The 21,838-nt window shown below is 40.3% G+C and overlaps 1 protein-coding gene across 16 annotated transcripts in view; it reads right to left on the bottom strand.

Annotated features, from left to right (window-relative positions):
• BRSK2 (BR serine/threonine kinase 2) overlaps positions 1-21,838 on the bottom strand; it is a 410,538-nt gene that overhangs the window by 163,874 nt on the left and 224,826 nt on the right. For all 16 annotated transcript variants that reach the window (XM_081840494.1, XM_081840500.1, XM_081840499.1 and 13 more), the window contains exon 2: positions 18,028-18,122. In XM_081840494.1, coding sequence (XP_081696620.1) covers positions 18,028-18,033 — 6 coding nt within the window. In that variant the 5' untranslated portion in view covers positions 18,034-18,122. The remainder of the gene's footprint in view (positions 1-18,027; positions 18,123-21,838) is intronic.

Here is a 21,838-nt window from a genome sequence, read left to right on the forward strand (position 1 = left end):
TGCTTGCATTGGAAATAGATTCACCTTACTTTTAAACAGTGTTTCAAGTAAGCAGTACCTCTTATTTTGAAGGCAGAAGTTGGCGGAAAAGACTGACCTCAGCTACTGTGAGTAAAAGTAAAAGGAGAAGGTACCTTCCCTCTACAGCATTTGATCTAATCATAGCAATTATTTCTAAATACATGTAAACAAGCTCCAAGTTTATCTTTTATCCTTTCTTCCCCTTTGTGATGCATTTTCTTGTTTTTTGTGATGCATGAGTGTGCCCTACTCCGTGTACAAGTAGTAAAGGTAAAGGTAAAGGGACCACTGACCATTAGGTCCAGTTGTGGCCGACTCTGGGGTTGCGGCACTCATCTCGCTTTATTGGCTGAGGGAGCCGGCGTACAGCTTCTAGGTTATGTGGCCAGCATGACAAAGCCACTTCTGGTGAACCAGAGCAGCACATGGAAACGCTGTTTACCTTCCCGCCAGAGCGGTACCTATTTATCTACTTGCAATTTGATGTGCTTTCGAACTGCTAGGTTGGCAGAAGCTGGGACCAAGCAACGGGAGCTCACCCCATCGCGGGGATTTGAACCGCCGACCTTCTGATCGGCAAGCCCTAGGCTCTGTGGTTTAACCCACAGCACCACTCGCGTCCCTCATACAAGTAGTAGCTCTAGCAAATAAGAATCAAGCTCCAAAAGGCTGGCCTGGGCAAGCTATTTCAACTTTTGATCTCTCAGGACATTTACCACCTTGACAAAACAAGCTGCAGCTCCCATGTATCACCAACACTGCATAACCCAGTGCTAATTCTTGAAATTTCCAGGGTTATGTGTTTTCAGTGCAACTATGTCATCTTAAAAGGAATGCTCCAGAAAACAGTATGTTCTACCATTAGTTCCAGCTTATGCAAATAACCTGATTGTGTTTAAAATTACTCAATTTCAATGCTCTACAAACCCAGAAGCTCCAAAAGGAAATGAAACAAAACCAACTATTTGTCCTTGGGGCAGAGTATATCATGACACATGTAATCTGCAAAACAGCAACATTAATTATTTTTCTGCCATCTTCCATTATATGCTGTGGTGATAGTTGGATTCACACATACAGACTCAACTGTTAGTTCAGTTCCCAGATTCTATGAATATGTATGGCTGTGATGGAACAGTTACTGGCCTATCCTATGCTGCTAAGTAGAATTCTGCTCTATTGCCATCAGCCCAACACTCAATTGCCTTAGTAGATTATTTGAGATATTATTTGCTGATTTTACAGTGGCTAAAACCATTTAAGGGCAGTACATAAAATAATTGTTTTTATTCTGCCCTTGCCCTACTCATGCCATCCCCTCCATCTATTTTCCTGCTATGAAACAGTGTTATGGGTTGCTGCATCAGGAGGAGCTTTCTGTTCAACAGTGGAACAGACTTCCTCGGAAGGCAGTAAACTCTCACTGGAAGTTCTTAAGCTGAGGTTGGATGGCCATTGGTCATTGATGAGATTCCTGGGTTGTAGGGTGTGGACTAAATGACCCTCACAATCCCTTCTAACTCTACAGTATTTTGCTTCTAAACACTGGAAACTGTGCTGAAAAAGTTCCAAGAAGTCAGTTTTCACAGACTTATCCAGATTGCAATACGCTCATTAGAAATTCTCTACCTAAGTGGCTCTTGAAATAGCAGCCTCAAAACAGTGAAACACAGGCGTGTTATCATAATAAAAGTGTCTTCCTTATTAATATTTGCCCTGGTTTCTTTAAGGCTTGGCATCTTTCTCAATAATGTATGAAAGTGGGTTGAAGAGACGGCACAGAAATTCTGCTTTAGGACTTAGCTGACCCAAATACACAGTTCCCCTAAATGTTTCAGGGAAAAGCATTGCCTTCCCCCTCCCTCTTTAGCCTCCTTTACTGCTGCATTGCAGGACTGTAAGTTCAGGTTATTATGCAGTATCATCCTCGTATGGCTCCTAAACATAAATTAAAATGGCTCCCAGGACTCTTGCTGTTTGGGTGCATATTTGGACTTTCATCAGACATAGGTTTGCAGAAAGAAGACCTGTGTTTAGGGGAGGGAGGAGCAAGACGATAACTGTGCCTGTTGATCTCACTGAACTCACCACTGTTTATAACTGAACTGATTTTTTTTAATATAAAAACTTATTTAATTAATTACGCTGTCTTTCCCTGCAGAGTCAGTGCTCTGTTAAAAAAAGAAATAAAATTGCATCAGCAGTATGGTTTATGAAGTTTCTGCTGTAGAATCTCCAGGACTGAGATGTTACTGCATCTTATCCTTAACCCTTCATGATTCATGTTGACAATTAATGAAATAATAATTATATATCTTTATATACTCACATATTCCAAGATGATGCTTGTGGAACCTAAAGTTGATTCACATGACCAAACTGCTGCATTTGAGAATGGCGGTGGATCTATGCAGAGAATTCAGTGTGTTGTGTGATTGTTTAAATATGTGCCTTGCTCACTACTCAACCATGTTTATTATATCACAGTAGCCCTAGATCCAGCATTTTGGAAATAAGGACTGTTGTGTCACATGAAATTACCAGACCATGATAAAGAGGTCTAAGAACAACAATCACAAAGCTAAAGGATGCCTTTTCATCTCAGCTTCACTTGCTGCAAGCAAGTTGACAAGAGACACATCAGAGGGCAAACTAAAATTCTTTTGGTTTGTTGAATCAGAGGGTGGTTTTATTCCTGACCCTGTCCTCTTTCAGTTACTTACAGAAGAACAAAGATGGCCTAAACACAGATGTTAGCATGGAATGCCTCGGCAGTGGTGATAATCACAAATGAACAATATCACTCTTTTGATTTGAAAGGCATTTTCTATTCACAATGTGCCCTTTACTGTGGAGGGAGATTCAACCAATGTGATGTACTGTTGCTACTACTACACTAATGCTTGCTCTGCCAGTTGGTAGATTCCTTAAGGCTTAAGCCAAAGAATATTCTGCTTACGTTATCATTATTAGGGATGTATGAGCACCTTGGTGCAGGTTCCCAAGGGGTTTGATGCTTTATGAACACACCAGTGGGCTCTCAAAACTTCTGCTCTCTGCGTTTTACCCCCCGCCCCAAGGGTTCACCAAATGTATCTGAAACAGGTGAAGTGAGAGAGTCCAGTGGTATAGGCAGATATGCCAGCTCCTCAGTGTTGAGTCTTTCCCTTAGAGGAATGTATTGGGGCTACAAATATCAAAGGATGCTCAGCAGAGAAGCTGGTGCACCTCCTGGCACTTGCTACTCCCTCCCCTTCCCCAGCCCCAGATAAGTTTGATGAGCTCTCACGACACCAGGAGAAGGCAAGGCAGCAACAATGAAGGTGAGTGAGGCAGCTCCTCAGTGGAGCATCCTTTCCTGCCAATGGTTGGAGTGGAACCACAAGTCTCAATGGACACCCCCCCCCCAAGGAATGGGAGCATCCCTGCCACCACTGCCACAGGTAAATTTGGTATGTCTTTGTGGTGGCAGGGGAAGGAAGAGACAGTGACTATGGAAATTCGAAGCATGGGATGAATGGGACCCTACTCAACCCACAGTGACCTCACACGTGAAGGTACAGTTTTGAGTGCTCTTATTTGATTTCTTGTGATATCCCTAAACATTATGCTACAACCACAAAACAACCACAAATTCATTAAAATGCCATTGCTTTAAACGTGGCTCATAAAAAAGTTGAAACCAACTAAAATAGCATATAACTGGCATATGTTACACTAACCAGATAAGTATTTTCCAGGAAGGCAGGGACACCAACATAAATTGGTTTAAGTGCTCCAAGTCACAGCCAACATGTGAGCTTCCAGAAGTAATATTGGATTGAGAAGCACTCCCAAGCTATGAACCCAGCTTTTAAGGTGTTACCCTTCTACCCTCTAGCAATCAAAATTTGACACATTCAGAATGGATAAGTGAAAAGCTGAAAAAATAAGAACCTGTTCTACACTATGAGAAGATTCACTATGAGAAGTTCCAGTACACACAAGTAACACAGACAAAGTAAGTAGTCTCCTTTTTAGCTGTTTCTCACTGAGTACTTAAAGGAGCATCCTTTAGATATTGCATAGAGTGCCTTCCATTTAATGAACTGGAGCTCAGGAGTCTACTTTAGAAGAAAGGAATGCTGTGCTGCAAAATGAAAAAGCAACAGGGAGGAACTCAGTATTTATAATACTAATGATGCAGGAAGTCTGGATGAACTACATTTGGTACAGGCTTCTTAGGAAAAGAAATGAATTCAGGAGTTGCTGCAACCACAGATAACTGAGTGAGCAACGTGCTCCAAAAAAGGTTGAGAGCAGACTGCACCTTTTTAAGCCTCTGTCTCCAGACTACCTCTTTCAGGTTCTGACCCCTGTTGTGAAGAGCATCAGATTCTTAAGGGCCAATCCTCTGGCCTGAAAATGGGCCTTCTTCTCTTCTATATCCTCCTGCATGGGACATTCCCTGTGCCACTAGTGGTGGTACAGGAGGTTCTTCTGGGGGATTCTGTCCATCAGCCTCAAGTGCTGTGGTTTCTACATCGCCAGCAGCATGCTCAGAGCCCTGGACCTAAACTGGCTTCTGAGTGGGAGACTCTGTAGCCTTCAACTCAAGAATCTCAATTGCTGCTGGACTCTGAGGTCATGACAACACCATTTCTATATTTATGTTAGTTTAACCTTGTACAAGACCATGTCAAAAGCAGAAACCTCTCCCTCAGTGTGGCACATGAAACTGCATGAATTTCAGAGCCAGAAAGAGGGAAGAGAGGAAGAGTTTGTAATACTACAGATCCTATTTTTCATATGGAGGTTCCCCATGTGATTTAGATTGTGCAAGTTTCCAGATTACATGGGAAACCTCCTCAAGTACAGCAGGCTGCAGAAGTTATGGCAAGGGTGGCAATGGTGGGGGGTGGGGGTGGGAGGAGCTGTGTGACCTTGGGGGGCTAAATGCAAGGCGACACAGCCCCAGTCACCATGATTACCCTCTTCCTGCAAGTAATGCATAAATAGGGCTTTATGGGAGCACTAAACTATCACAACAATAAAAGCAGGCAAGCATATAGTCTGCTGTGTTATTTCAGGGTCAACTGCATCTGGAAGCAGTTGTCCACAGCTGGTTCCTAGACTCCTCCCAGCTGAGCACCTGCCAGCATGCAAACATGTTGATCCATTGGGTTGTGGTCCAGGTTGCTGGCAAGCCTGCCTGATCTTCTGCCCAGCAGCTGTGAAATATTCTGGGAACTTTGTCCCTCTTACATATGTCAGTCAGGGAACATGGAGGTGAGCTAATTGATGAATAAGGGTGGCAGTTCTGGTCCTATAATTATTTACCTGGAAATCCCTGAACTTTCAAACAATACAGAAATAATAGTTTGTCAGAGTGTTACCTCAAAATAGCTTTCACACACTCAGGAAGGTATGGATCAAAAATAGGAAATGGCAAAAGAAAAAGAGTATGGAAGCTTTTACTGGAGATCTGGAGTGATGCACAGGCAAGAGGTGAGTTGAACAGACAAGGAGAGACATTTCATAGGTTAAATTGTGTTGCAAAGAAAAAGTTACCCTATGCCTGTAATTATATGTAGATGACTCCACAAAGTTATTCAGGTGTCAAGATCTGGTTAATTGGGGGCAAAAGTAAAATGGAGTGCAAACTTGAGAATATACAATATTTGATGGCAGAAAAACCGACTACTGATAACCAGCTTTCCCTGGTTTCTAATGAGCATTTGCATATGAATATTTATTCTAGATAATGTATGTTGGAGCTAATTTTGTGGAACTGGTGCATACTATAGATGTTTTTGAAAAGAGGAATCTAATTTTATAGAAATATTACTTGAATTTTACATCAAGAGGATTCTAATGAAAATAAGCACACAGATGAATTTATCCCATGACACCTACCAGGCGGTCTCTTCAATACAGATGACTGGCGAAAGTTTTTAAAACCGGAACAACACAATGAAGGCTTTGCTGCAAGTCCTTTCACTTCCTGCCCTTTCTGAAACCCAGTTTTGTGCCAAAAAATTATCACACATTTTTTTTTTACCATTATCCACCAATTAATGAGAAAATAAATTGTATCAGAAAATTATCAAAGGGGAGGGGGAAAATTCAGTGAAATTCTCATGGATAGGTTGCAGAGTTTTTGCTGCCCTTGCCTTCTTTTGAGGTTGGCGAGGGTGCATGTGAGCATCATTTCTATTATTCCACAAATCTTCTCATCAGTGATCTGCACTATGCAGCCTGGCAGGTGTCTGCCCATAATAAAAGCCCAGAGATAAATCCTTCATGAGATAAATCCTTCCATGGGTCTTTTTCAAGAGAAGGAAGTGCAGGCAGCCATACACTGCAAATTTGGTCACCTCGCAATGATACAGTAAAAGCTTAACATCCACCAGCATTCTAAAGAAATTCTTAAGTCCCCCGATATTTAAGCAGAAAAATGGAAGCCTGTTTCACAAGGGGAAACTTTTGAGAAATTGGAGGGCAGATTTCAGCAGAGCTTTCTTGAACCCATCATATCATGGCTTAATATACAAGGTATGACCAAGAATTTTGCCTGTACACACAGCCACTTCTCCCTTCAAAGTGGAAGCCATCAAACCAGGAAGCTTCCCTGGTTGCTTCTCATTTCATCAGAACTGGTGCACTAAGGTTTGGAATAAACCAGAATATTAAACCACAGTCCTAACTTGTTCAGCAGCTGACAAACATAGTGCTGGCTGACATTAATAAGCCACAGCTAATCCCATGCCACTTGCTTGCTTCCCTTTCTTCTCCTGTGGCACAGCCACAAGGAGATAAGAAGCTTTCACTCTGGTTTTTGATTGTTCTATCCCCCCCTTTATTAACTGCAGCTTGTCATTTCTTCTGAACCTAACAAAGTGAAATAATCTTGGCATATTTCCAGCATTCTATAGTTAACTTCAAACAAGCTGGCTTGTTTCAACAAAGCATTCCTAAAATGAACTTCTGTTAATATTAAACTGCAGTTAATTTTAAAAAAGGGGGGCAAATGTTTCCAATCACATGGCCATGCTGGATGACAGGAGCTCAAGGCCCACTGCTGCTCATTCTAACATTCCCCAACCATTCCCATCAGCCATCACCAGCATGGAGAATGTTTAAGGATTATGGAAGTTGTAGTCTAAAACATCTGGAAAGTTGGGGTAGTCTGCAATAAACTGTGATATATCATAATATTTGAAATGGCTGGTAGTTTCTCAGTTCATATCAAACTGTAAACTATGGTTAACTTTAGGCTTACTGGTTTGATTGCTTATAGCGTAAATGTAGAAGTGAAGAGGCTGCATCTGCTAACGAAAGGGTTACTCAGGTCTTGGCATAGTAAGCCTATATACTCACTTCTCAACATCTCAATTTTTATTAGAATGATTGTTGTCTGTCTCCGCTTTGTATTCTCATCACATCACCAGTCTCCATCTGCTCAAGAGGAATGAATTAATTTTCAGGTAAGTAAACACACTAAGTAAGGACCTCAGTGCAACTCACTGATGTTGAGTGGTGAGCTAGTAATGTTTTTACACTGCTGCGTAATTTTTAGCAGCCATGATTGGGCAAAGAACTCCCATTATACATGTTCTCCAAGGGCATTTTTAATTCAGTCATTTTTAATCTCAGCTTATCGGTTCACAGAAAATGTGGTGTTACAAAGCTTTCCCCACCCACTTATTGCAGAGATATCCACTTGATCATGAGAAAACAGAGGGCAACTTTTGAGAATAATGATACTCCCCATTGCTATCTGTAGCCTACAGTGCTTTGGCTGATATGTCAAGAAGCCACAGAACTCTCTACATTCTTCCTGCATCACAATGGCACAGCCTGAGAGGGAGGTGCCCAGAAGCAAAGTAGTGTTTACCATAATGAATCAAACTGGCTTTGAGCAGTTGAAATCAGCCACTTGATGTTACTGTAATAAAGTTTCATTTTCTAAGGTTAACAGTCTCCAGATCCACAAATATTCCCTCTGGATATTACTTTAAAACACCACCCAAAGATCAAATTCTGCTTAAGAAGCGGGATATTGTGTTTTAGAAAATGCATACAGCGGGTGGAGCAAAATCACCAGCGGGTGGATAAAACTTTTCTTAAAGCTTCCGTACCAGTCTATCCAAGGGTTTTTATATTTTACACTAGGGACAGAATGTGAGCTGAAAAGCATGGGCCCGGTGCAGACATGATGAAAGCTTGTCTAAAGAAACATGCTGTCATTAACAGAACAAATTATGTCTGCTTACAATGAAGAGTGGTTTAAGTCCATTTTCTTTTTTGCAGGCACCTTTTAAATCCATGGATGCATACAATAAGAAATAAATTGAAGCAAGATGGGAGCAGGGGAAGCAGCAATGTTCACCAGCCACCAGCGGGTTGTTTTAACAATTCAAATAGTCAAAGACATGCGGCTCTTAAGAGTGTGCTGTGGATATGTATCATAATCAATACTGACTTCATTTGCATCTGTCCAGAGGCTGAATGGCCACCTATCAGGAATGCTGCAGCGGCAGATTTCCTGCATCAGCATGGATTTGAACTAGATCATTCTTTTTCATTTCCCTTCCAATTTTGTGATTATGTGTCCTTTTGTCTGATCCTGCATCAAGTCAGTTGTTCCATATGTAGCCCTACGCAATCACAACCCCACGTTAACAAAATTTGAACTTTTTCTAAAGGTTAGATACTCTGAATGCATATGCCCCTACATAAGGAGATAAGAGTATAATCTACCTTCCATACAGACAGCTCACTGAAAATAAAACTAGTTACTTAAACCCATTGAACAGGTATTAAAAGGACTTTCTCTGCTTCCATGTCCCGCCATTGTTCCATTCTCCAACTATATCATCACATGCTGCAAAAGTTATTTAGCATAGGTGACTTATTTTCTACTACTGCAAGAAAAAACTGGGTTTTAAATCTGGTGTGTAAAATATGTAGCATTTTGCAGAGGATTACAGACAGTATGCAATTAGATTGCAACTGCATAAAACAGGAAATTCAGAGTTCTTAAACTTTTCAGATTACCACAAGATAAAAAGTAAAACTGGCAGAAATGCTAATATGAGTAGTCTAAAATTAAACACAACTTCTACATGTCTTTGTGCATTCTTATTTGATTTCTGAAAGTTATAATATATTAATGGCAGAAATCTCTGATGATGTATGTATAACCAAATGACTAAGTGGCAATGCAGCCTGGTCTATGCTGTCCTCAAAGAATAACTCCTGTACACACATACACTTAAGTCTTGGTTTCTTATTTTAAGTATTCACTCTATTAAGTACTTAACATGCAAAAATCATTTTTTCTTTCTTTCAAAAACACCACACTACAACCTTTGGGCTAAGTGAATGGGACTCCTTCCTACTTCCAGAAAGGTTCACGTTCCATCAGGGGTGGCAACCTGAGTAAAATATTTTTTGGGAGGAGGTAAGCTCTGTCCTGCATAATTGATCACAAGACACAGCACATGCACACCATTTGAATGGCAATACCCATAAACTTTGGGGGCCCCACTCCCCTCAAATATTTTATGGGGGGGGCGAAGGGACCTCTGCCACTAGGAGTTGGTTCCTATAGGTTCAATACCCACTGTGGCCAAACATGCTAGCTAGCTAGCACCCGTTGGAAACCATCCCAGCAGATTTAAACCATACGTTTCCAAGATGCTCCTCACATTCCTGAGGGGTCGGAGCCTAATTTTGTAATGAAGTCTGGAGTGAAAATGGGAGAGAGGTTGGTATTACAACCCTGTCTATTACGGTGGCATTTCCAGTACTTGACTTTCCACTTATCTTTCTCCACTTCAGTGGTTCTGAAACACTTTAATTTCCAGAAAATTGTAGTGCCAGGGAGCCAGAGATGGCATTGCAGAAACCTGTATGATGTGCCACCCCGATTGTTCTTGAATGCCTGAACAGGTGAGAAAAGCAGTCTCAGTTATGCTCATCACCCCCTAGGATGGGAAAAATGAACTACCACTACCATGAAGTAGCATACGTTAGGGAATCTCAGGATCATACCCTTCACAAAGGAATGCTGCTTTTGGGCTGAAAAATGGTCCCTGGCCCTGAAGTAGAGAGACTATATGGTAGCACTCTCTTTTAAGTGAAGCTGTCTTCAACTCTGTTTCCCAGTCTTTTGGGGTCAGAGGCTCTGCACATGCTACAACTGCATAACAAAGTGTTCCCATCACTGCAGCTCCATGCTAGGAAAGTCTTCAAGTTGTTGATTTCTATCCGTCATTAATCTGTTAAAGTGCAGAAGCTCTCATGGGTTAAAAAAGGTGGAAACCGAAGTATGTTTTCATGAAAGGCCATGTCAAAAGGGACAGATTGTGGGATGAAGTACTGGACATCAGGTTTAAACATCAAGGATTTAATTTAAAAGAGAAAGAAATGGACAATTACTTCCCTCCATTTTGCTTTTTCCGTGCGGTCATGGCTGGGCGGTGAGGGACACTGGGAGGTTAATGAAGGACAGAAGAGATTTAGGAAGGAAATTCTGGAACAGCTGAGAGAGTAGGAGGGCTGGGAGAAAATTCATCAAAGAAAAAAGGATAAGAACATTACAAAAGGGGATTTATTTCAGAGTCGTTTGGAAGGAAATTTCAGAGGGAATAAAAAGGGCATTTAAAAATAGCTTTCACTCCCAATATTAGAGTGTTTGGTAAATTCATCCTATGTCCCATGGCACCGGCTTGCCTAGCATTAACCTACCATTACCCTCATGCAATATTAATTTGTTATTATTCCCTGGTAAGCAAAATACTAGCCCAGTCATTTGTCTGATATTCATGGTATATTTTAGTAATGCTTCAATCCAACCCACTTGAAACCTTTTCTATGAAAACAGTACAGTGGTACCTCTGGTTATGTACTTAATTCGTTCCGGAGGTCCGTTCTTAACCTGAAACTGTTCTTAACCTGAAGCACCACTTTAGCTAATGGGGCCTCCCACTGCTGCCGCGCCGCCAGAGCATGATTTCTGTTCTCATCCTGAAGCAAAGTTCTTAACCCAAGGTACTATTTCTGGGTTAGCGGAGTCTGTAACCTGAAGCGTCTGTAACCTGAAGCGTATGTAACCCGAGTTACCACTGTATACTGTAACTTCCATTAGCCATAGTTATCAAAGAACTTAGTAAATCAGTTTCATCTAAGACTGTCACTGCTTTGAGGTGGCATTCAATCACACACCAGCAATTTCAGGTTGAGAAATTATAGCTGATTGTGAGGTCTTGTTTTGTATGTATTTATTTAATTGCATTTAGAAATTGCTTCCAATAAAATACCTTGAAGCAATTTCACAATCGAAATGTCGGCAACAAAAACAATTGCACAATTTTGTATATAAAAAGCAACAAACCCACTTTCCCAGGAGATCAGACTTCTTGCGATAAAGAAAGTGACAGGAAAATGCAATGGGAAGTATGCGATAACATGTAACCTCCCTGCAAACAAATCAGAATTAATGCTCAATAAACAGGTTTGTGTGTAAGTGACCTGAATATTTCTTGGTGGTGATGTAGAGCTAAGCACTATACAGGCATGAAGGTGAAATGGATGCTCTGTGTCCAGGGCATAGAACTATCTGCATGTACAGAACTATATAGTTACAGAATGCAGGATGGAGGATGTTCCCACATGGCAACAACTCTGAGCCTAGGAAGGGTAAAGCATCAGTAGAAAATCATCCTAACCTTTGCTCTCTGATCTGTTAATGTGTAGGGAGTTTATGTGTGAAAGAGCATTCTGTCATGAGGTCTTCCACCCGGCCTTCAAAGTGATATGGTCCCAATTGCTCTTCTAAATATGTAGGCCAGCACTACTACTTCTTTTTAAGAGAGAATAAATTCAAGGGCCAGGGCTTATTAAAGAGTGGAGGCAGAAAGGAGACCTTCACAGAAACAGAAAACATTAGGTGATGTCTCCTGAACACTAAATCTACAGATCTATTATATGTTTTGAAGAAATTAAAAGGAAGCATGCAAAACTAATACAACAGGGTGGTGCAATCCAGACAGAGGGAGCAATATGGAAGACATGGAGATTTTAGCAGGTAAACTTTTGTTGAGCGGAGGAAGCAAGAACTAACACAATGTATATTGTTGAAACAATATACTCTTTTGAGCACAATGATGGAGAGTGCAAGGGGAAATTATACGAAAAGGAAGATGGAGTCAATGGAGAAGAAAGGGGGAGGGGAGAGGGAAAAGAAGCATAATGTGATCATAGTGATGGGAAGGGAAGGAAGAGCAAAAGCTACCCTCTTGCCCTGCACAGGTTGTAAAATGGGGAGAGAGGATTATTTAAGGCACACTTATTTAGACTAGGAAAGAGATACCAGTATTAAGCCAGTCATTGTCATAACAATTTCCCCCTCGCCCCCTAACAACTTTCATATATGGTAGAGGATCACTCCAGCACTGTGTCCTATTAATAACTCAGACTCAGGCTGTGTCTCAGTGATGGAACTTCCCAGGCAAGACTGGAAAGGTTCCCTTTCTGAAATTCTAGAGAGTCGTTGCCAGTCAGTGTAGGCAATACTAAGCTTGATGGACCAATGGTGTGAGTCAGTATACAATAGTTTCCTGTATTCCCAGCAACTCGCACTGGAGTGGCCAGAGGGAGAGGAAAGGGGAGTACCACTCCAGACAAGTGAAAATCCATAATATGCCAGTAACATGTATGGAATTTACACAAGTCTTTAACATTCCCCCCTCCCCAGTAATCTCAGTCAATGAAACCTATTGTACACAACCCATAATGTTCCAGAACACATAACAACAACAATATAAATTAAGTTCACCACATTGATTTCATTTCAAATCAGAACAACATGCTTATAGTGGAAGCGGATGAAGAAAGATGTGTACAAACTCCTTAATTGGTTACTGAGGTTGTTGTTTTTATATAGCCTTCTACTGAAATCTGCTCTCAGATACTGTAATGTGTTGCATTGCAAAGATGAATCCTAGACAGTTTCCCAAATCTGTTTACAAGCTTGCGGTACTGAACAGATGCACACTCTCAACAGATGTTAGCATTCAGAATCCAGGGATGGCAGCTTCTTCAAAACAGAGCAATGTTGCTTTTGATAACTAAATCTCACCTAACCCAAAATGCAAGCACCTTCAGTTTTGGAGCCTGAACTCTTAGAGGAATGTTGCGGGCTAGGCTTCCACAAAACTGCAGCACCCAGCTTGTACATGGGTGGGCAAGAAGTGAAGATGGGAGAATCTTATTCATATATTGGATGCACTGAAACAATGTCTGGTATGGTAGGGAAACACCTGTATGGTCCAAGGAAGAGCTAAACAATTGAAAACTGAACCTAGGGCAAGTTCTTCTCATTCTCAGATCAAGTGGATTCACCTAACAGCTAACTATTAGCTAAGGTCTCCAGGAGTCTACTCCAGGTCTACTAGGAGTAACATAGATCCTACAAGGTTATTTGAACTGCTTTGAGGGCTGTTGTTTTTTACAGTCAAGTGGTATATAAATTTTATGAAACAGTAGAATAAAAATTCTTGCCCAAGTACTTAAGGCACCGCAAGCCACAGGTATTTGTGAGCAATAGGGATGTTGAATTGGTACAGCATCTACATTTGAACTACTTTGCCCCAGGTATCTCTGCTGATCTCTGTTCCTCTAAATAAACTTATAGGATCAACATGGATGACCCACCAGCAGCAGTGACATATATTAACTACCCTTGTAGCAAGCTCCCATGCTGTGATGAGCCTCTGCTATGACATACTTGCTGTTCAACTTTCTGTGTTGGTACCTAGAAAAGCCTTTAGAATTAAGAAGTGAGCCCAAGTGTACTTGACTGAATGGAAGGAAAGATGTCAGAGGAAGTGCTTGCTGCTTTATCAGCTCCAGAGTAGTAAGAAAATATGGAATAGTGGCATTGCCCATCTTCATTATTTCATACTGTCTTAATGAACCAGGACTGTTAGAACATCATGTCCTATCTTTAGGTCAGGCATTAACAGACCGTGATTAAAAGACCAACAATGACTTAAATGGCCTTTTTAGACTCTCAAATAATATACCTACTGAAGTCTCAGTGGTACATGAAGGAATACAAAATCCATTATCTTCCAGAATGTGACTATACAAAGGACAATGCCTGATTGTCACTGGGTAGCTCTAAAAGTGAGATGTCTGGGGTTTAGGTCAAACCAGTCTTGAAATCTGCTCAACTGAATCAATTCACCCATCATTTTAAATTTAGAGTGAGATGTCCTAGGCTTGTTGACAGGTTTGCTCTCTCGACAGGTACAGCATGTGTTCATGATTCTTGCTTAATTTCCCCTCTAAAGAATAATTTGAAGTGCAAGAAGTTGTGGGTGGGATGGGAAAAAAGGAGGGAGTCTGTCTTCTCTGCAGAAAAAAACAACACACAATTATCCAACTTCTTTAAATGCTCAAACAGATGACAAGTGAGCAAGCTCTCAGTGCCACTTGCAAGTTCCAGATTTTAAACAACACACTCTCTTTTACAGTCAGTAATAGATCCCCAAGCTTCCATAGAGCAGGAAAGGGAGTCAGGAAAAATAAACCCTACAAACACACATGCACGCACACATATTTTTTTTTATCTCTTTGAACTCAGAGGATAGACTCTCACTCATGAAGTTCTTCTGAGATAAATGGGTTGTTATTGGAATACAAACTAGGGTCGCAGAGTAGGGAGCATGAATGTTTATGTGCACTTGAGTTCTTTGATGAGTGCCAATCATTTCTGCAGTTTGTTCGCCACCTACGTGCTCTCAAACATGCAACACAGACATGCACACACTCCTAATCTGCTCTCCTCCAGAAAAACAGAAAGGCTTAAAATGGGCACATCCTTAACCCTCAAAATAGTGGCTCAATGTATAAGCACATTCATATCTCAGTGAGAACAATAGAAAATACATGTGATAAGATGAAGATTTGATAGCTTGGGTGTGGTTTGTTTATTTGTTGCAATTCCTCCCCCCCCCCAAGTGCTATTCAAATCTCCTGGGTGAACATCAATATGACAGCACTGACAACCAATTAATCATGAAAATCATCATGCCACACAAGCAGTCCTGGTCTGGTTTTTAATTGAAGACTGACACCCACCCACACCCACAAACTCCCACATACACACAAGGTTTTTGTTGAGTAAAATAGTATTCTAAGGCTGTGGTTCTAAATGAACAAATGTATGTATGCTTCACTGTCCAAAGATGTGGTGATGGAACTACCTTAGCTTATTTTTACAAAAGGAATCAGACAAACAGAGATGGTCCTATCAGTGCCAACAAAGCCATGTTGGAGAAATGAAATCCTCATGTTCAGTGGCAGGGTAGCTCTGAACACCAGACACTAGAGACAAAACTATTAGTACTATTCATCACATTTCTTAGTTGCCTTTCTAAAATAAAAAAGACCCAATGCAATTTACAGAACTATAAAATGTAAGTTTAAACAATAAAATACCAATCAATCTCTGTAATACTAAAAGCATACACACCATAAAAAGTTAAAAGAAAAACTGGCAGAATATAAAATTAACCAAAAACAAACAGAAAGATAATAAGTAAAAAAAAAAAAAACAAAAAACCCAGCCCATTACATGCCATCAAATGGCCAGAAACAGAAGAAAGTTTTAACCTGACACCAAAAATATAGTGCAACCTTTTGATACCTTTGCGCCCTGCTACTACGTTTTCCAGAAGAATCTGATAGGTCAGTGTTAGCATCAGATTACTGGACCAGCTGGACCTTTAGTCTGATCCAGCAGAAGTCCTCTTTTGCTTTTCTGTAAAGATTCTTTTTAGAAAGTTTCCACCTCCGTTTATACTGTACTTTCAGTGTAACATCTTAATAGGGAACGACTTCATCACCCTTGTGGAGAGATCAAGAGGTTCTAAATGCATGTAAAACTTGCCCATTTGACCAGAGGTAACACATGTGAGTCCCCACTTTTCTCAGTTCAATGGAAGCATGAACTGAGGACATATTTTACTTGGGATAGCCTGAAAAGTTGTCTTCTTAAGTACAATATTTGAGAAACCATGATGTGAGAGATTGCCCACAACATTTTGTTAACAGTGTACATTGTACAGTTCTTCTTTTCTTGCACTTCAGAACATGTAGAACCTTGACCTGAACTGCTTTCAGCAGCAGTAGCAATGGATCATGGATCATGGTACTGGCTGCAAAGTATAAGCGTACTAAGAAAAGTACGCTGCAAAGTGTAAGCGTACTAAGAAAAGATATACTTTAATAGGCACAGCAGGCTTGCATGACTTTCTCTTCTACAGAAGTGTAGTACCAGAGAAACAATTCTGAACAAATTTACACACTTATTCTAGCAGAGAAATGATAATTTATGCCTGGCAAGGGTATAACTCTCCCAGTGCATTACAAGGGCCTCAGAGTCATACCTTTAGTCAACTGCTTGACACCAGTAATAAAGGCTGCTTGGAAATAATGTTACAGAATCATCTTGAAAGCAAGAGCTGTGAAAAATGTGAATTTAGAAGGCTAGGAAGCCCAAGTGGACACTCAGAGAATAATCCATATGCCTACACTTAGCAATCCACCCACAACCCAGTCCCTTAGATAGGGCAATGCAGACTCAAATGACACATTTATTGCAGTTTCATTCTCCACCATGCCTGCCCATGTATCATCTCCACAGCAGCAGTTCTGTTAATTGAGACCAGCTGCTTCAATTCTGAATTATTCTCTCTAGAAATATTGATAGTATTACGTTATGATTAGAAAGCACTTTACCAAATGCCTCTCAATTCTGCACTGCTCAAATGAAGAGCAGCTGCAGAAAAAAGGAGCCAGTTCCCTGAATATACAAAATAAAAAAGCTTTAGCCACAAAAAAATAAACTGAACTAAACTGGGTAAGAGAGTGAGAAAAAAAAGAGGTAAATACAGTCAGAGACAACCAAATGCAACAAAAATCAACTTACACTGGGCACTTGCCTCAGTCATTTTGCCTGTAAATAGAGTTCCTAACAAGAGTTTAATATATTTATTAATATGTAAATTAATGGCTTACATATTTTCACTAGTGTATCAATGAACATAAAATATTGGACTCCATGAGTAAGTTGACATTTGGGAAAGACAAAAACTCTCCACTAATCTGCTGCCTGGGCTGGACATCAGGGGCTGTAAGGATGCAACATGCTTATAAAGACAATTATAAAGGAAAGGATATTTCTTAAAACCCATGCAATAACCAAATTGTTCCTAAATTCATCTAGAAGTAGAATAGTTCATCTTTTCTTTCTAACAGAAGTTTGTTAGGGATGAAGAATTTAAATTTTAAAAGCACAAACCGAAAAGAAGCACACATTCTGGTAAATACAGACTAGTGGTATCATCAAAAGTATTCCATTAACAATAATTCTATTAAATTTATCTTCCAGCCATCCCTGATATACACTCTTAATATTGTTAGAAAGAGGGAATGAAACAGCCTTTCTCAGTCTCATTAAGCCTGAGCAGGTTTCTTACTGATGCAAAATCTAGTTTCAGAGCATTCCTATGCCAATAGTGAGCCCAGAAGACTCAGCCACCCATAATGAGGGAAATTTCAACTTCAAAGAACAAAGGTTCTCCACAGAAATAATCACAGCCCAGGACCAGATGCTCACATCTGTCAGAATAATGCAACTAGAACAGCCCCATTCTTGTGGTGTAACTTAGATCAACCCAACCTAGACATTAACTGTATTACATTAAATTACTTTGCCACTACTGGACATTAATTTTTGTTCTTAATTAAAGCACATGCACACACACCCCTCTTTAATTCCAGTCTCCCCACCCCCAGTCCTGAATTAATAGTATTATGCAAAACACAACCCTAGCACTGACAGGGATGTTTGTTAAACATAATTAAAGATATTAATTTTGCATGGAAGAGAAACCACTGAGCCAAAAACTTTTCTCCCTCTTTTTTCCAGATCTCCCATTAGAAAATTACCTTCATTAGCACTGACTCGCTGAGCTTCTCTCTGTTGACAATTTTTATAGCAACTTTTTGACATGTTACACAGTGAATCCCCAACTTCACAAGCCCTGCAAAAAGAAACAGAGAGAGAGAGAGATGGTTAGCGGCATACTCAGTTATCACGCTATGCTAGCATTTTACTCAACCATCTTGGATATTTATATATACTTTTCATGCTGTTGGTCCCTCTTTTTTACAGATGTGAATAGCAAACACATTTAAAACAGGTCCTGCAGAACAGACATATCCGAGCATCATTTTTGGAATTTCTCATGGCTTAATTAGTAGTGGGCTAAAAAAAAGGTAAGTCTCTTTCCATTCCCTCTTGATCTGCTGCTAAATCAACCAGAAGACTAGATTGTTTAAATTATTTGAATTTAAATATTTTTCTTGACTTATTCCAAAAACTTGCAGCAAGTAACAATGTTAAAATATCATACTAAAACCCAAAATGTCTTACAGTTGATCCTATGTATCTTTATTTGACAATAAGTCCCACTGAGTTCAATGCAGCGTTCTTTAAAAGCCTGCCCAATGCATACAGCAACCAACTGTAGGGATGACAGATAAGTTTCATTCCCGTATTGTATCTGAATTCTAGCTCCTCATGTCACCAGTAGCACCTCTTCTAAGCACAACAATCTTACTTCACACCAGATGCTGTGGTACCTCAAATGAAGGTTGGACACTAAAAGGCTACCTGCTACCTGAATGATTTAAATGTCTGGAAAGGGCCCCTTCTTACATTCAAGTTCTCCTTTATCTCAGTTTTGAAAGGTTCACATCATTCTATGAGCAAAATCGCCTAACTATCATTCATAGCTCATGAAGCAAAGCACTGCCTTGACTTCCAATGTTTATCCCTTGAAGCTTCCAAATGTTTTGTGGATTATTTCAACAGAACTATCTAGCACAACAACATTATTCAGAAACCAGGATATGGAGAAAGTGCTTAAGGTTACAAAGCACCAATCTATATTACTACCTTCCTTCCTGAACTACTCAGTTGGATTGCTGTTCCCTTAAGTCACAGAATCAGAATTTAAACTTAGCTGCTCACAAATCAAGATGGATAGTTCTTTCTTGGGCTACTCTTAAATATATATATATATATATATGTAAAGTTACAACTCTCTTGTCTCCCCGCATGTATATCCCCAAAAGGCACACTAGGTTCCTGGAGCATCACAACACTATGAAACAGTCATCTTTTATATGCAAGTGTCTAATGGCATCAAAGAAAAGCAGCCTGACTTAGGGAGTGTCACTGTACTATTATATATTTTTAAAAAACATTATAAAAAGAATATTCTCATTAACCATCAATTTGTCAGACATGCAAAACAGACAGACACAAACCAAACATGGTGGTGGTGGGGATATTTATTACTTACTACCAAAGGGCTGCTTAGCTGCAGCTGTGCAAGCAATAATAATAATAATAATAATAATTTATTATTTATACCCCGCCCATCTGGCTGAGTTTCCCCAGCCACTCTGGGCGGCTCCCAATCAGTATTAAAAACAATACAGCATTACATATTAAAAACATCCCTGAACAGGGCTGCCTTAAGATGTCTTCTGAACGTCAGGTAATTCTTTATCTCTTTGACATCTGATGGGAGGGCGTTCCACAGGGCGGGCGCCACTACCAAGAAGGCCCTCTGTCTGGTTCCCTGTAGCCTCACTTCTCGCAATGAGGGAACCGCCAGAAGGCCCTCGGCGCTGGATCTCAGTGTCCGGGCTGAACGATGGGGGTGGAGACGCTCCTTCAGGTATACAGGACCGAGGCCGGGTTTGCATTCATTCCAAGCTAGCTAGTTCTGATCTACCCCCAAATGGGCAATTTCCCACCCCAGAGCCCTTACAAGTTGAAGACTGGTGAAGGGTTGGGTCAGCTTTCCTTAGACACTAGTGCCTGAAAAGCCTTTAAAGTGGCACTCTGCAGAACAGTAAAAGATTTCACACTGCCTGAAAAGGCAGTGTTGGAGGCAGCATGCATTGAATACCAGTCACTGGGAATCACAACTGGTAAGAGTGTTGTTGTGCTCATGTCCTGCTTGCAGGCTTCCCATAGCTATCTGGTTGGCCACTCTAGGAAGGGAATGCTGGACTGATTCAGCAGGGATCCTCTGATCTTATTTTGTTCACTGCAGCCAGGGCAAGTGCTGCTGGCACAGGAATGGCCATGGTAGCTTCTTAGTGCTCTGCTTGTGGTGACACAGGAACTGTCAGTTGTGCTTTTGCCCCAAAATCAGATCATGCACATTGGATCAGCCTGTAAAACAGCTGCTTAGAAAGAGAGATAATTCCAGGCATTTTGATGCCCTGTAGAATAGCTTATTATTCTCTCTCTTCTGCCCTCCAACAAAATATACTTTGGATTATGCAATTTGCTCATGCCCCTAAAAAAGCTTTATTTCTTGTTTTCCATACTTCTTGAGGGATGAGTGAATATATCAGAGCCTTAACTCTTCTTTAAAATTTAAGCATTTTAAAAAAAGAATTAGAATGTTCCTCTTTTCTTTGTCTTTTTGTTCTGGTGCTGGATCACATCTCCAATATAAGTATCAGCCTCCATGTAATTCCTAACTATCAAATAGAATCAGGATATATGTACACAACAACTGACTAGAAAAATTGGAACTGTTGAATTTTTGCCTGGTCATTCACCTCACACTGTAGTGTAAAATACTAATTTCTGCAAAGAACATTCTTACACTGACTCACTCAAGCAGTCCTCCGTCACATAGTACTGTAATTAATTAAAACTGTATGAAGTGAGTGATTCAGACAGCTATGTTCACTGAAAGTCCATGTGGATATTTACTACACTTGTTGCTGTTCTGCATTTCTGCCTGAAGATTTACTACATTGTTCACACTGACAGCAACAGACACCTGGATTCTATGATCCATTGAATTTTTTGTGGTTTTATCCGACAATCCCTTACTGTCCAGTCCTAATAAAGCAGAGCCCATAGATAGGTCAGAGGGGTTGCAGATCTAGGAAGCAATCTGGGACAGGGAAAGAGGACAGGCAGTAAACAGACAATCATGGTTCAAAAGTCTAATTAGGATTCCAGAGAACAAGGGGGCTAGTGGGAGGTTGTTCAGGACCATGGACAGAGCCGAGAGAGCACATTATTTGTAAAAATAAAGCTCAGACTCAACTAAGCCCTTTTATGCTCCCTGAGCCTGACTAAATCTCTAAGTCTTTACACCCCTGCTGAAGAGTGTAGAGCCTTGACCTTTTTTATGTATGCGACAACAGCAGCAAGAATACTTATCGCAAAATATTGGAAGACACAAGACCTACCCACTCTGGAAGAATGGCAGATGAAGATGATAGACTATATGGGACTGGCAGATATGACCGGCAGGATCCGAGACCAGGGAAAAGAGTCGGCGGAAGAAGATTGGAAGAAGTTTAAAGACTATTTGCAGAAACATTGTAAAATTAATGAATGTTAGAATGATGTTAGACAGAAAATTAAGTGGTTTCCAGCTGTAATGTTTTAAAAGATATGGAAAATAAGGTTCTGAAATAAGCAAAAACTAATGGTGAGGATTTGCTGAATTTACAATTTGAATTGGAATATAAGAAAGGGAGGTATGAGGAGGTCTGGAAAATAAGTTAAAAGAAAATAGGTAAAGGGAAATTTTATGTGTTTTTGTATCTTTTCTTTTCTTTTGTATTTTTACTTTTTTGTCTTCTTTATTCTGGAAAATTTCAATAATTTATTTTTTTTTAAAGAAGAGTGTAGAGCCTTAAAGGCAGCCCT

Source organism: Podarcis erhardii (assembly GCF_964252035.2).
Source record: "Podarcis erhardii genome assembly, chromosome: 1".
Classification (NCBI taxonomy): Eukaryota; Metazoa; Chordata; class Lepidosauria; order Squamata; family Lacertidae; genus Podarcis; species Podarcis erhardii.